Source organism: Pleurodeles waltl, chromosome 5 (genome assembly GCF_031143425.1).
Source record: "Pleurodeles waltl isolate 20211129_DDA chromosome 5, aPleWal1.hap1.20221129, whole genome shotgun sequence".
NCBI lineage: Eukaryota > Metazoa > Chordata > Amphibia > Caudata > Salamandridae > Pleurodeles > Pleurodeles waltl.
In genome coordinates, this window is record NC_090444.1 from 517,748,266 (window position 1) to 517,761,593 (window position 13,328).

A 13,328-nucleotide genomic window follows, 5' to 3' on the forward strand; every position below is an offset into this window, starting at 1 on the left:
CATATTATGTAATTTTGTATTTATTTATTTCAAGGTCTGTACTTCATGTACTTCTTTTTAACTGCTTTTGCGGTATCCCGTCAATTTACTATCCATTAGATCTCCTACTATGCAGCTATGGCTCTAAAGCTCTTTACCTTATGTGTTGTTCGTCTCTGTAAAACGTATTTTTAATCTACCGACTATTCCATCTGGCGGTCCCAATCTTCTTGTTGTATATATATATATATATATATATATATATATATATATATATTTTATAGACAATGCTATTGTGATGACTATACCTTTCAAAGTGTAAACATTTCCTATATATAAAAAAAAAATAGCTTTACACAGTAAAATGCTTCACAGCGACACTTGGTTTGCAGCGTACTACACAACCAAGGGGAACTTTCAACATAAGCCTATGACCAAGAAAAGGACCCTGGGGTCACTATGGACAAAATGTGGGACAGTGGAGCAGCATGTTAATGCAGGTATACAGCATTACAGGGAAATTGTATTAAAGTATTCTAGCTGCATTTACAACTGTCAGGGGGAAAAGAATAACTTTGCACAAGAATTTGTTCGCAGGGCAGGTGCCAGAGTGAATTCACTTAGGACCCTGTATGTGTTGTTATTTCCTTCTCAGTACATCAGATGAAAAACGACATAACTGAACACGGGCTAGCAACCACATTTATCCAAATCTCCACTTGGAAGCTGGAGCTGCTAGCTGCCTGACCACGAATGGGTCATTTCAGTGATGTGGGGGAGTGGGTGGAAACAGCATCAGGCAACAGCAATTCAGCAGTTATCTCTCACCCAGCACAAGCTGCTAATCCTCTCAGTTACCAGCTACATTCAGTACATCTACGAAACATGAATGTCCTGCACTAACACACTGGATAATTCGGAAACTACCTTAAAGTCAACCAGAACTGTCTGAGGAAAAACTTAAAAAGATGGCCTAGTTTTGTAGGTATGAGATGTTTATTATGAAGGTGGAGCGTGGAAGGGGGTCAAAAGATCTGCTATACAATGGGGTGTGGTTGAGTGTTTATATACACTGCACATTTTGTCATGGACAGGGGTGAATAAACACACTTTAATTACATACATAAAAGAAGTGTGTGCAATTGGGCTACTTTATGCCCTTATGTTAGATTCAGGGGAAAAGTGGAAGAAGAGACATGGTTTTACGAACCTTAAGAGTTGTTCACCTCATTTAAACTTCAAAGTGAGGGGAAGAAAGAGTGGAAATGAAAAAAAGAGGTGTCAGATAAGTATGATCTCTCACACCAGAATCTTGCAAGGTCTGGCTCTTAGGTCCCTACCTCCAAGAGGTTATGTCAAGGCTCCAGTGGGTCTTCTAGTTTATGCCAACAAATCAGTACATGTTCTTGCTAGAGGAAAGACATTGTTTGAATGTTTTTTTGAAAAGGTCCAAAACCAAAACGACTGTGGCAGGAACTACTACTGAAGGAAGCACCTAAAGAAGAACAACTGGAGGACGACCACACTCATGCAAGTACATCAAGAGAAGTGTCTAAGTAATAATGAAACTTCAAAACATGGCACCTCCCACCATGTCTGCATGGAAAGAATCCAATATGTACCACATTTCCCCAAGGCTGGTCTCTCACTGTTGCCCAGCATCAGATAAGTGGCCATGCAAGAAACAAGAACCCGGAGAAATCGGCCATGCTGAGATATTTGGGCATCATGCTGGTGTAAAAGTGTCAGTAAATCACTCTGAGTGTAATTCACATTTAGGAATCAAAATGTGAATTTCCATTCCTAAAGAAGCCATTTGCATACCTAAGTTCAATTTAGACAAGCACTTGCAATGTAATAGGTCTCGCATTTGCGAGAGTTCGAGCTACTGGCATGGTATATGCATAACTGGACTTTTCTTGCCACATAAACTGGTCAACCCTGCTGCATAATTTGGTCCTCTCTGCCACATAATTCTAGTAACCCTGCATTTAACTAAAGCACTTCCATTTACTCTCGCTGTTCCACGATTGGAAGAAAACTCCTTTGTGTGTGTATATTGCTGTCTGTACAGGGTGTTCGGTAATGAACAGAAGTCTTGTCCTTCATCTGTGTTTACTCACAAGTACATGGTTGTTGCCTGGCAGAAAAACATCAACGGGGAAGAGAGCAAGTGGCACTATTGATAGTAGAGCGGGGCTAATCTCAACAGTTCAGCCCAGTCATGACGGAGTAGCGAATAATGCGTACATCTTGGAATTTACATCCGAGTGTAGTTGACACAGATCTGCAGCAAAGCACACATTTGTGGCACATTATTCAATCGTTCCTTTGTTTCTCGAAAACGTTGATTCACTCAATATGCCTTATTTATTGAAGTCCATTGTACTGAAATTACAAAACGTAATGTGTATCTGATCTTCATTTCGTGAAAACATTCAAGTAGCTAACATTTTAGTAAATAGTGACATTTCGGTGAAGTTCTTGCAACAACAATGCTGGAATTGGTTAACAAACACTCTGCCAATCTATAAATTGGGACTGAAGGTGTGGAAGGGGGAGGGACAGGACACAATAGGCAGAGCTTGAAAAAGCAGAGTATTGCAGTCAACTTATACAGCTATTTAAAAAGAACTAGTACTCCGCCATCTTCAAAACTTGTTTCTAAAATAACATAAAACGTGGGCTTCCTTAAAACCTGTTGTCTAACTTTGGCCTGATTGCTTAGTTCACTATGAGTTCAAAACGGAACTCTACTATTCTAAGTTAGCCACCAAATCACATGAAGGAGGGGAACAAGCAGCTGCCAAATCTGATAGTCCAAGTCTACACATCCCACATTCTCAATTCAATATAACAAGCTAATGCTTTATTGACATGATGGAGAGGATGTGACATAACACTTACAGCTGCCGACTTTGGAACTAGGAATCTATGTTCAAGTCTTGGCATCTGCAGTTAAAAAAAAAAAAACAACTACAAAACTTAAGTTTCAATCCAAGAACCAGTTAATTGAAAAAGAACAATAAACATGAAGCACGTTGCTGAGCAGCGTGGACACCAAAAGTGTATCAGGAATTAAAGTTTGCTTACATACACCTACACAGCTACATTCTAGTTGCCAAATGGCCTCAGCGGGGCGCGTTTCATGGACATGAGCTAAGTGCCCCGAAACGAGGATCAGAATACGAGCGGGAAACTATTCTTATCCTCGTTTCGCCGAGGAGCACGAAGAAGACAGACAAAAGAAAAAAGTAGTGAGCCCACACTAAAGTATATGGCTGCATCATGCAATAATTGATGTAACAGGGTCAGTCTACAGGGTGTATAAAAACAGCCTCAATGCGGGACAAGCGTAAAGCATTTACCTAGGAAATCAAGGGAGTTTCGAAAGAAAGGCCCAGGAACGAATGAAAGAGATGGGTGTGGTTAAAGCCCACAGAGTAGATTACAATATGTTGAGAGAGCAGCGCTTGCACACTGCTAGGCTCGATCTAATAAAAAAAATAGCTTAGAGAATCTTTGTGCCACATGTAAAAAACAGAAATATAATCCCAGCCTTTAGACATAATGCATGTTTCATGCAAAACTGTTAATGAAGCATTTGAGAACCTTTGTGAATAACTGATTTGGAGAGGCATAATCAGGACAAGAGAGGCTTTCAAAATATTACATGCGTATCCATGAACTTCCTTTAGATCTACTGACAGAAAAGACATTTTTGCCAATGCTAACAATCACTTGACATGGTCTAGGAAAAAATAGTATTCCCCAAAACTGAATAACTGCAAGATCCTACTGTTCATTTTTTGAACCGCAGAGAACAATTAAATATTATGTTTAAGTGACTTGCATTGATCATCTGTCCATCAAATTTTGCAAGACTTTTTTGTGAAACACATGCATGTGTATCCGTTCCTATATGGGAGACGACTAAAGGTAATAGTATCCATAGCTGTTTGCAAAAGATAATACTCAGGCCCCTATTGAGTATTTTTAGGTTACTAAGTTAAACACATTTCAATACGTTTTTGTATTCCGTCTCAAAAAAAGAATGGGGAAGGTAATGTTTGAAAAAGTAACACATGCCAGTGAAGCTATTTAAATATAAAACAAGAGATGTTATCTGTTAAAAAAAAAAGGGGATTTTAATGTAATAAACAAAAGTTCCTCTACCATGAAAAGATCTGCTTTACGCTTTGTATGGTTTGCATTTTGAAAGTGCTTCCATTACATTTTAAAGTGGTCCTTGGATCAACTCATCAAACATCAAAAGCACTGGCTCGGCTTAGCATTTGGATTTTCCAACTTGCCCACCTGCAACTTTGGCACAGTGACGGTAGAAGTATCCTGCTTCATTATGGCAATGTGTGCAGGTTTCGGTCAATGTTACTGTAATAAATTATAAAACATTATTTACAAATTATTTTTCATGACGAATACATAAATACCTACTCTTTCTCTAGATTAAGTAACGAGGACACCTTCATATTGCTTTTGAAAACTTGGTGAGAAGGGCTGAAATACTGATTAGAGTGAAATATTTAGTTATCTTGAATTTCCGAATAAATTATTCTTGCCAACAGGAAGGAAGCCAATCATCACTTGAATAGAATATTTTTGGAACAGCTAATCTGACCAATGTGCTAGACAACTCATACACAAGTATGGCGCTTCTTACAAGGAAAAGAAGAAACAAAGCCCCATGAATCTCCTTAGTCACATTTATAAAAAGCATGTCTATTTACAAACGTAAAAGATGATCAGCTAAGTTTAGTCCATCATTGGTAATGTACAAATAAAGTTGCAGAGGTTGATAATCAGGACTCCACATCCTCTGTTTCTGCATCTGGGTCTTCCTCCGATGCTTCGGACTCTTGCTGTTGCTGTTTCTTCCACAGTTTGGCCATTGCAAGCAACTTGAGATTGGGCTGATTGGCAGCATCTTCGGGAAAGATGTAATCATAGTACTCCTCCCAACCAGCATCCGACTGTAAATAGTATTTAAAAAAAAGTCACTCTTTTTTGCACAGGAGCATATTCTCAAAGAAAAGTGACATACATCTTAACAGTGATAAACCAATAAAGAAAAAGAAAAGAGAGAAAGAAATGTACAGTAAAACCCACACATTAGTATAACTTGATAAAACTTTCTATAACATTAATACATTTGCTATAAATAGTACAAGTACAGAAACTATTTTGTCATTATATGTATGCCTCTACCACATGCATGGAATACAGACTACAGAATGCAAACAAAAAGGTCGCTCTAGGGCAAACTGTACGTACCCCAGAGAATGGGCTTGAAAAACATAAAGGTCCTCATTACAGCTTCTGCGGTCTTCATAGAAGACCACCGAAGCAGCGGGCGCCAGTATACCGCCAGTGTTGGCGGTTTGTCTGGCTCCCTATTTGGACTTTTCCGCTGGGCCAGTAGACGGTAACAGTGTTACCGTCTGTTGGCCCAGCGGAAAAGTCACATCAACATTGCTGCCAGCTCGTAATAGAGCTGGCGGCAATGCTGATGTGCAGAGGGTGCAGTAGCACCCGTCACGCATTTCACTGCAGGCAGTGAAATGCGCAATGGGGCTATGCCTGGGGGGCCCTGTACTGCCCATGCCAGTTGCATGGGCAGTACAGGGGCCCCCAGGGGCACCCCAAGTCCCCCTTACCGCCAGCCTATCCATGGCGGTGTTTACCGCCGTGGCCAGGCTGGCGGTCGGGGACTCATAATCCCGAGGAGAGCAGTGCTTGATTAGGACTGCCTGGCGGTATAGTGGAGGGGCCGCCAGGGTCGTAATGAGGCCCAAAGTGTTTAACTTGGACGTTTGTCTAGATTAGAGGTGTGAGTAAATACCACATCACCAGATGGGTTTTCTGACTGCATTCCATAAGCCCTAAAGAGTCTTTGATCCTGAATTAAAAGTGTGAACTGCATTTTTCTATCATCAGCCAGACAATGCATTGTACATTCAGGAACAAACAGGTTGAACAGGTGACTCGTCTTCAGTTATGCTCTTTGCGGTGAATACTCTATCTAACGGAAGACCGATCCTTCACTTTAGAATAACCTCCAGCCCCCAGACTGGATCTGGAGAGTTTTCCAGCACTGCCTCCATGTGCCAAAAGAGGGCATTGTGTAGCTCTGCCCTGACTCGACTTCGCCCAGAAATTGACAAAGTGGAACCGCATATAAGGGCCACCCCTACACGCTGACACCAGTTTCTAGATTTCCCCATTCTGTGCCCTCAGACACAAAACATAGAACAACTGTTGGTAGCAATGTGCTGATCAGTAACTTGGGATCTTTTTAGATGTTAGAGAAAGGCACTCCTCAGAAAGAGTAGGTGGAAGGGGAATAACTAATCTGTGGTTAGATACAGTATCCACCAGAAAGCATTACCAAAGGTAAGTAACTTCTGCTGGATAATGCTAACCACAGATTCTTCACCTTAAAATAGATACCAAAGCAGTACTTACCAAAGCAGGGGATCTGCAGAGTATACTAATACTAAAAAGAATTGTAGAACAATGCTGGCAAAGTGTCTTTCCCTCCAAGGCAGTAGTGCTTCATGAACGTATGCAACAATACCCATATTGAAGCTTGGCAGATATCAAGGACTGGCAGCTCCCCCCACCTCTCATGCCCCAGTACCAACGAAGTGCCAGAGGCCTTGGCCCAGGCAGACTGGACTCTCAGAACTTTCAGGCACTGTTCCTTGGCCTGTGCCTATCAGATCTTGATGCTGTCAAGGGCTTTTTCTGTACAGCCTTCCCCCTCTTTTCTCCAGAAAGCCCCTCACAAAGCTGATCTTCCACTTGATGAGCCTTGATAAGATCAATATAACTATTCAAAGTGCTCTTGGGCTTCAACAAATGAAGCTTCTCCTCCTCTTCTGAAGGGTGTGGGGGAGTAAAAAACACCAGTAGAGTGACTGATTGAGTGACGTTAAAGGAAGTCCCAACCTTAGGCAAAAAGATGCCCAAGTCTTCAGCACCAGTTTGACTGGGAGTAAGGTGGAGTAAGGCATCAGTATTAAAGTGCCTACAGTTCCCTCTTGCGACGAGTGGACATAATCACAATATGAAAAAGTTTTCAGAGTTTAGCGCTGCAGTGAACAACTATGGATAGGCTTTAAGTGTGTATAGATAAGAAAAGGCAGGACAAAATTAAGATGCCACTCGGACATCACAAATGGTTTGGGAGGAAAATGTCAAACCTTTGCTAAACCTCATCACAACTGGTGACTTGAACAAGAACGGTTGGTCTGGCAAACACAGAAGAGCCAAAAGGGCCAACAAATAACTTTTTACAGTTCCCACTGCAAGGCCCTGCTAGGCAACAGCAAAACAAACAAAAGGGGGCATTCACCAGCTTTACTTGTCAGGTATCAATGTCAGAGGCACCAGGTTACAAATTTGACCCAGCACCCAGCGTGGGTAGATTTCATGGAAGGGTGTCTGGCAGGGAGGATGACAAATGCAGTTAATTGCCACCACTCAATCTCCACACATGGAGGTGCATGCTTAGTTGCTTGCCCTGTTGCTGAGATAGGAGGCCCTCTTGAAGTGGTAACTTGATCAGGGGCATCTTGGGCCTGGTCATTCTTGGTTGAATAAAAAAAAACTTTGAGCAGGGCAGGCAGTGGGAGGGGAAGTATACAGGAATGCCTTGCCCGATTCAAACAAAAATGTGTCTCTTAACTGGTGCTCTTGCAGAAAGTTCAATTTGTAAAGCTTTTAATACTGTTGGCATTCAGGGAGCCCTACCAAGAAAAGCCTTGAACCTCACTGTCTCCAGAAATTCCCCAATGAATAAAAGCCTTTTGAAGGCATCAGGTGGAATTTCAGCTTGTTTATGGTGCACCACAGCGATATTAGGAGTTCCGCCTTCGTCCAGAGGTGACATATGGCTACTTTGGCGGGCTCACCTTCAGCAGCCAGTCGTCGAGGTACAGTAATACAGCAAATCCCCAACCTTTGAAGGTGGGCATCAATCACTGCCATCACTTTTGAGAAAAACATGGTGCAGAGATGCTGCAGAAGAGGAGCACAGGAAATTGACATTGCTTCTGGGCCACATTGAATCACAGGTAGCACCTGTAAGACAACAGGACGAGAGTATGAAAATGCATTTTCTGCAAGTCTAAGGACACCATTTAGTCTCTCAGGTGCAGACCAGGTAGGATCTGAATGAGAGTGAGCATTCGGAATGTGTCCTTCAGCAGGAAGCTTATAGGAGTTTAAGGTACAGGATAGGCCTGAGGCTCCGATCCAAGGAAGTAACAGGAGTACAACCCTCTCCATTTTGGAATCAGATATCTGTTCTATGGTAACCTTGAGAGTAAGAGGTTTGTTTACTGCAGCAGGCTGGACAGATGCTCCTCTGAAATGTGTTCTGGTGCAGAAGGAATATTGGGTGGAAAGGAAAGGAAAGGAACAGCAGGGCACAGCCCTTAGGAAAGATCGCAAAACATCTGTCGGACATGATAGATTGCCAACCTGGGAGAAAGTACTGAATCCTGCCCACCACCAGTCAGGTGTAAGTCGCTGAGGACAAACTAAAGCGGCTTGTTGGTAGCTGTATCAGGAGAAGAGGAGGTGGCAGAGCTAAAGCCTCTGCTGGCGTGTGCGATGTCTACAAGTGCTGCATCCACAGCCAAGAAATGACTGGGCTGTCTGCTTCTGGGAAGGCTGTCCCTGCTTATAGGATAGCTATCTGGAGTAGCCCCTAAATTTGTGGAACTCTGAGGCAAATGGATTTCTGGGAGTCAACAACCCCAAGGAACGTGCAGTGGCCAGACTATCCTTAATCTGTTCCAAAGCAGAGTCTGTCTTTTCTCTAAAGAGACAAGAGCCATGAAAAGGCCTGTACATCAATAATGCCTGCACATTGCCTGGAAATCTGGTTGACCTTGTCTAGGCACCTGCAGAGCACAACACTAGCTCCTACTAGTCAGTTGTAAAGAATCACTAAAATCATCTCACAGTCAGGTCCTTGAAAAGAAACAATCTATGTATACGATCAAACTGATTTATCTCACCCCAGTAAAAGTATTTGTGATTTTAATTTCGAAGCCCTCATAAAAAGGTTTATTGACAGCAGTTCATAAAGTGAACAAAGGACAGGCTTGGGACATATTAAGCTTTGGAACCGTGAGGTCCAGAAAGCATTGTACTATGGCCATCTTGGATGGTTCAAAGAGCAGCCTATGGTCAAAAAGGAAAGGGTCACTAATCTAGTTCATGTTTCACCTCGCCATTTTTGTTGCTGTTGGTCTCCTTCCCTGCTGTTATTCTCCTATCCCTTACCTTCACCTGGCCACGTCAGTACTCTGAAGCAAAAGCCATTCAAATCGGTAGTGCTTAGGGGCTGCACACCTGCCAATGCATCCATGGTATTTAAGCCTCAGCGCTTCTGTTCTTCCCATCACGGATTACCTGAGTCACAGATGCCCTAAGGTACTGCCTTTATGGACTGCAGTGCCAGGTTGGCAGAAGAAAACATTTGCTTACCAAAAGCATCAATCCTTTCCTCAGAAATTAAATCAAATTCACCTTGCTGGCCAAAGTCTGCACAGAAGGACTTTCCAGAGTACTGTAGTTTGTGAGAAAATCTGGATCACGAGGTGCAGCTACTATTTCTGGCGGCATGCCGACTAATGGGAGGACAAGAAAATGGTTTCGAACAAGTAGCTCTAAAGCCACCCACGAGGCTGTTAATGAAGCAAGGGTTCTGATGTCGTCGGCCCCGGCTGCAGAATCTTTGTTAAAACATTTGTGTTAGTCTTATTGGAAGTCTGCCCTAACTCTACTACCTCAGCTGTCTTCTGAACCACCAACGCAAATGCATTTTTTTTTTTTAGTTGGTGGCCCAGGTGTTGAGTCAAGTTCAGTTTCAGGGGCAGTATCAAGCTGATGGCATTTTGTAAATCAATGACTAAGTCATCATTAGTATAACAGGAGAAATGCACGTCATTTCCCTCCCCATCAGCATCAGTAGCATCATCAGTGCCCAAGGGTGCACTGTATCAGAATCAGAACAAAAATCAAATGGAGCATCTGTTAAAAGATGTGCCACGGTAAAGGCCAAATTAGCTAAGACTGTATAACAACTGTTTCCACATTAGTAATTTCTTAGTATAACACTAGCCGAGCCTGGGCTGACGTCGGCATCCAACACTAGGGCACCAATCTGTACCAGTGGAGTCAATAGGCCTTATGTGGTCAGATGAGGTCTGCGGAGAGGGAGGCCCCTTGCTTCCGTGCATTAGCGATTTGCCCTTTTTGCCTGTGGAGGTCTCGACATGATGTGGGGTTGAAGGTGACCTGGGAAACTCTTGCGGTGCTGAGACCAGCTGAGTTATTGGTTCTGTGGCTGGTAAAGTCAAGGGAGTGAAGCTCAAATCTTGACACCTTCTCTTTGGAATCAGGGTGGTATAGATGAGTACAAACCCCACTTCACTTTTCTATACTTATGTTTGGACTTACTGAAAAATTCCAAGTGTGAAGTGGAGCAGTTGTGATTATGGCCCGTGAACAGGTCCACGCCTGTGACGTGGCGATTGAGCAGGGTCTGTGTGAAGATCACTACTTCTTAGGTTCGGAAGTGCACAGCTTCACCTCCTTGTTTCAAATTACCTTCAGGTGAATTAGGGTGCATTTGTTACACAACCCTGAGTGATGTCAGGCGGCCAGACACCAAAGGCACACCCTGTGCAGGTCCATGACTGGCATCTGCTTCTTGTAGTTGCAGCACAGCTTGAATCCTGTCATATTTCAGTGGGGCCATCATGTCCTATTACACTGATGAAAAGTTGTTTGAAATCATCTGCAGACTGACAAAAGTAGGAGCGGAGCTCTGGATCTGCATGAAAAGGTGCGTAAAGAAAGGAACTGATGTCTGTGCACAGGAGTGACATGTATATTCAGCTAAGTTCTGTTACTGTCAGGGCAGTGAGGAATCAGTGTGGTGCCATCAATCAGTAGACAGGGGCATTACTAAAAAGTTCTCTGGATTCATTCTGTTACCTGAAAGATACTCTAGGGTGAGGAATCTGCTGTTAGAACTATCCATCAGAATGATTTGTTTCAATGTTGTCAATACAAAAAGTATCAACCTCTTGTGTTAACTACTGCAGGAAACAGATTAAAAGGAGTGTGTCTTAATTAAAATATTTACTATGTAAAAATTACTTTTATACAAATTAAGATTCATCTAAACAGTATATGAAACATAGTAACGCTGAAGTTCTTCTACATTAATGATAGCACCTAGGTTTCTGCAAATAAACCAAAACAACATTTTCATGCCTTAAGTCTTGGTAAGTTCCAATCTACAAACCCCTGAAACCCCTAACAGATCCAATAACATTTTGAGAATGTGACATGACTATCCTCTGGAGGCTGTGCACCCTCGAAACTGACATTCCGGACATCATCTAGCGGCTGCCCAACTCTTCCTAAATGAGAACAGTGAGAATATTCCTACACTCTATGCCAGGACTCTACTGTACTAATGCATTTTCCCTAACTCAAGAATCAATCCTTGACTATATAGCACATGAGCACATAGAACAGATGAAGCATCTTGCCCAGTCAAGTGATTTTCAGGAAAAAGGTGAGGCGGAGTACATACATCTACTTTCAGGTTGAGGGATTACACGTTGGGTTGTCTGCAAAACCTCCTTCTGTGTCTACTGACCCAGTCAACTTTAAAGGTGCTCAATTTTTAAAAAGTAAACCATTTGTGATATCACCATAAAGGCATGAGTACATTTGTTTGTTAATCCTACTGTTAATCCTACTTGCACTGTTTCACGTTCACATTTAAGCCACATTTGCTGTGCTAAGGTAGTGCAAGTTTTCCCAATTCAATGTTTTGCTATGTGACTTTTAAAGAACATGTGCTATATGTGCGTGGCCTAGTTCTGCTAGGTCTTCTGAAAGTAACCATACTACCTTTAAAGGTAAAGATAGACAGGAGGTGACAGGGCTTATATACCCAGCAGAATTTGAAGATGGCAATTAGATTTGTATGAATATAGCCCTAGCTTGATATCAATAAAGGGCGGTCACAGGTCTTTAGCTTCCCTGGTGAAGGAGACAGACTGACTAGAAACTGGTAGACTGATCAGCTTCTTAATACACTGATATGACTTTAAAAAGACAACTCAGCAATCCGTGAACAGAAAGAGCACGTTGAAAAGGGGAGCAAAAGGTATGAGAAACATAGACATGCTTTCACAGCCTTAGTTCTTCAAGAAATAATTTAAAGAAAGACAAATGACTATCTCCTCATACTGTAAGGAGCAAACAGTGTCAGTACCAGCACTGGTGTCTCAAAGCTGGGCCAGTAGAATAAGTTACCTGTTTCAACAACAGGTGCACTTTTCAATCACTTTCTAGATAATTAAAAAGGGAAGAAATGAAAGCAATGACCCTGTTGCATTATAACAAGAACTGAAAAAGCCAATATGTTGACTTTTTGCACTGCACATGCTCACTGACATGCAGGAAACATGCCACCGTCACACATACATGTACACATTCAAATCAAAGAGCAAAGATGTATCACTGTCATGTAACAATTCACAGACAAGGCCTTCAGTCACCTATATAGCCAGAATAACAAACATGGAAGCACTAATGAGCACTGCTATGTAAATATGTACAAGAAGACTGATACACCATGCACACCATGAGAGTGTGCTAAAACTGAATGGAAAGGAAGTTCCTCACGGAAGGCACTAATTTCCTGTAAACGTCAGTAGTGAGATGGTCTCACAAATTATACCTTTTGAGGCCATGCAAATGCAGCATCGGAAATACCACTTCTAAAACGCAAAAAAGAATGCTGTAGTGCTAAAAATAAATGACATGTGAAAATTGGAGAAAGGCTATTCAGATGTTGATGCACGCAAATGTGATAGTTTCCACTTATTAGCTACACTTATTAGCTACTAAAAGAACTCGCCTAAAAGGTACCCAGAAGAGTGCATACTTTAAAGGAATACCAGAACAAGGCTACATACATTCAGAAAGTTCAAAAATAGATGCCTCCTCATTTTGAAGGAACTTACCCCGTCTTCAGCCTGGAGCTTTCTCCTCTTCTTGACTTTGTCTGGCATGAGTTTCTCCACTCTCTCTCTATTGGTTCCTGTTCCATGCTCTTCCTCAAAGGATTGCCAGGACTCTAGAAGCATAAGTCGCTCTTCCTTTTCTTCACAATTTCTCATAGATTTGTTGGCCTCTTCATAAATCTGCCTGCACTTGGACACATTCTCTTCCATTTCTGATGACAGTTCAAACTGGGCATAACTGATCCATACCTGTGAAATGAGCAG

At 42.2% G+C, this 13,328-nt stretch overlaps 1 protein-coding gene across 1 annotated transcript in view; it reads right to left on the reverse strand.

Moving 5' to 3' along the window:
* Window positions 1–4,689: 4,689 nt before the first annotated feature.
* Window positions 4,690–13,328, reverse strand: part of CRNKL1 (crooked neck pre-mRNA splicing factor 1) — a 101,812-nt gene continuing 93,173 nt past the window's right edge. Inside the window, exons 13-14 of the mRNA XM_069234341.1 lie at window positions 13,065–13,313; window positions 4,690–4,970 (exon numbers count right to left, since the gene is read on the reverse strand). Coding sequence (XP_069090442.1) covers window positions 4,800–4,970; window positions 13,065–13,313 — 420 coding nt within the window. The 3' untranslated portion in view covers window positions 4,690–4,799. The remainder of the gene's footprint in view (window positions 4,971–13,064; window positions 13,314–13,328) is intronic.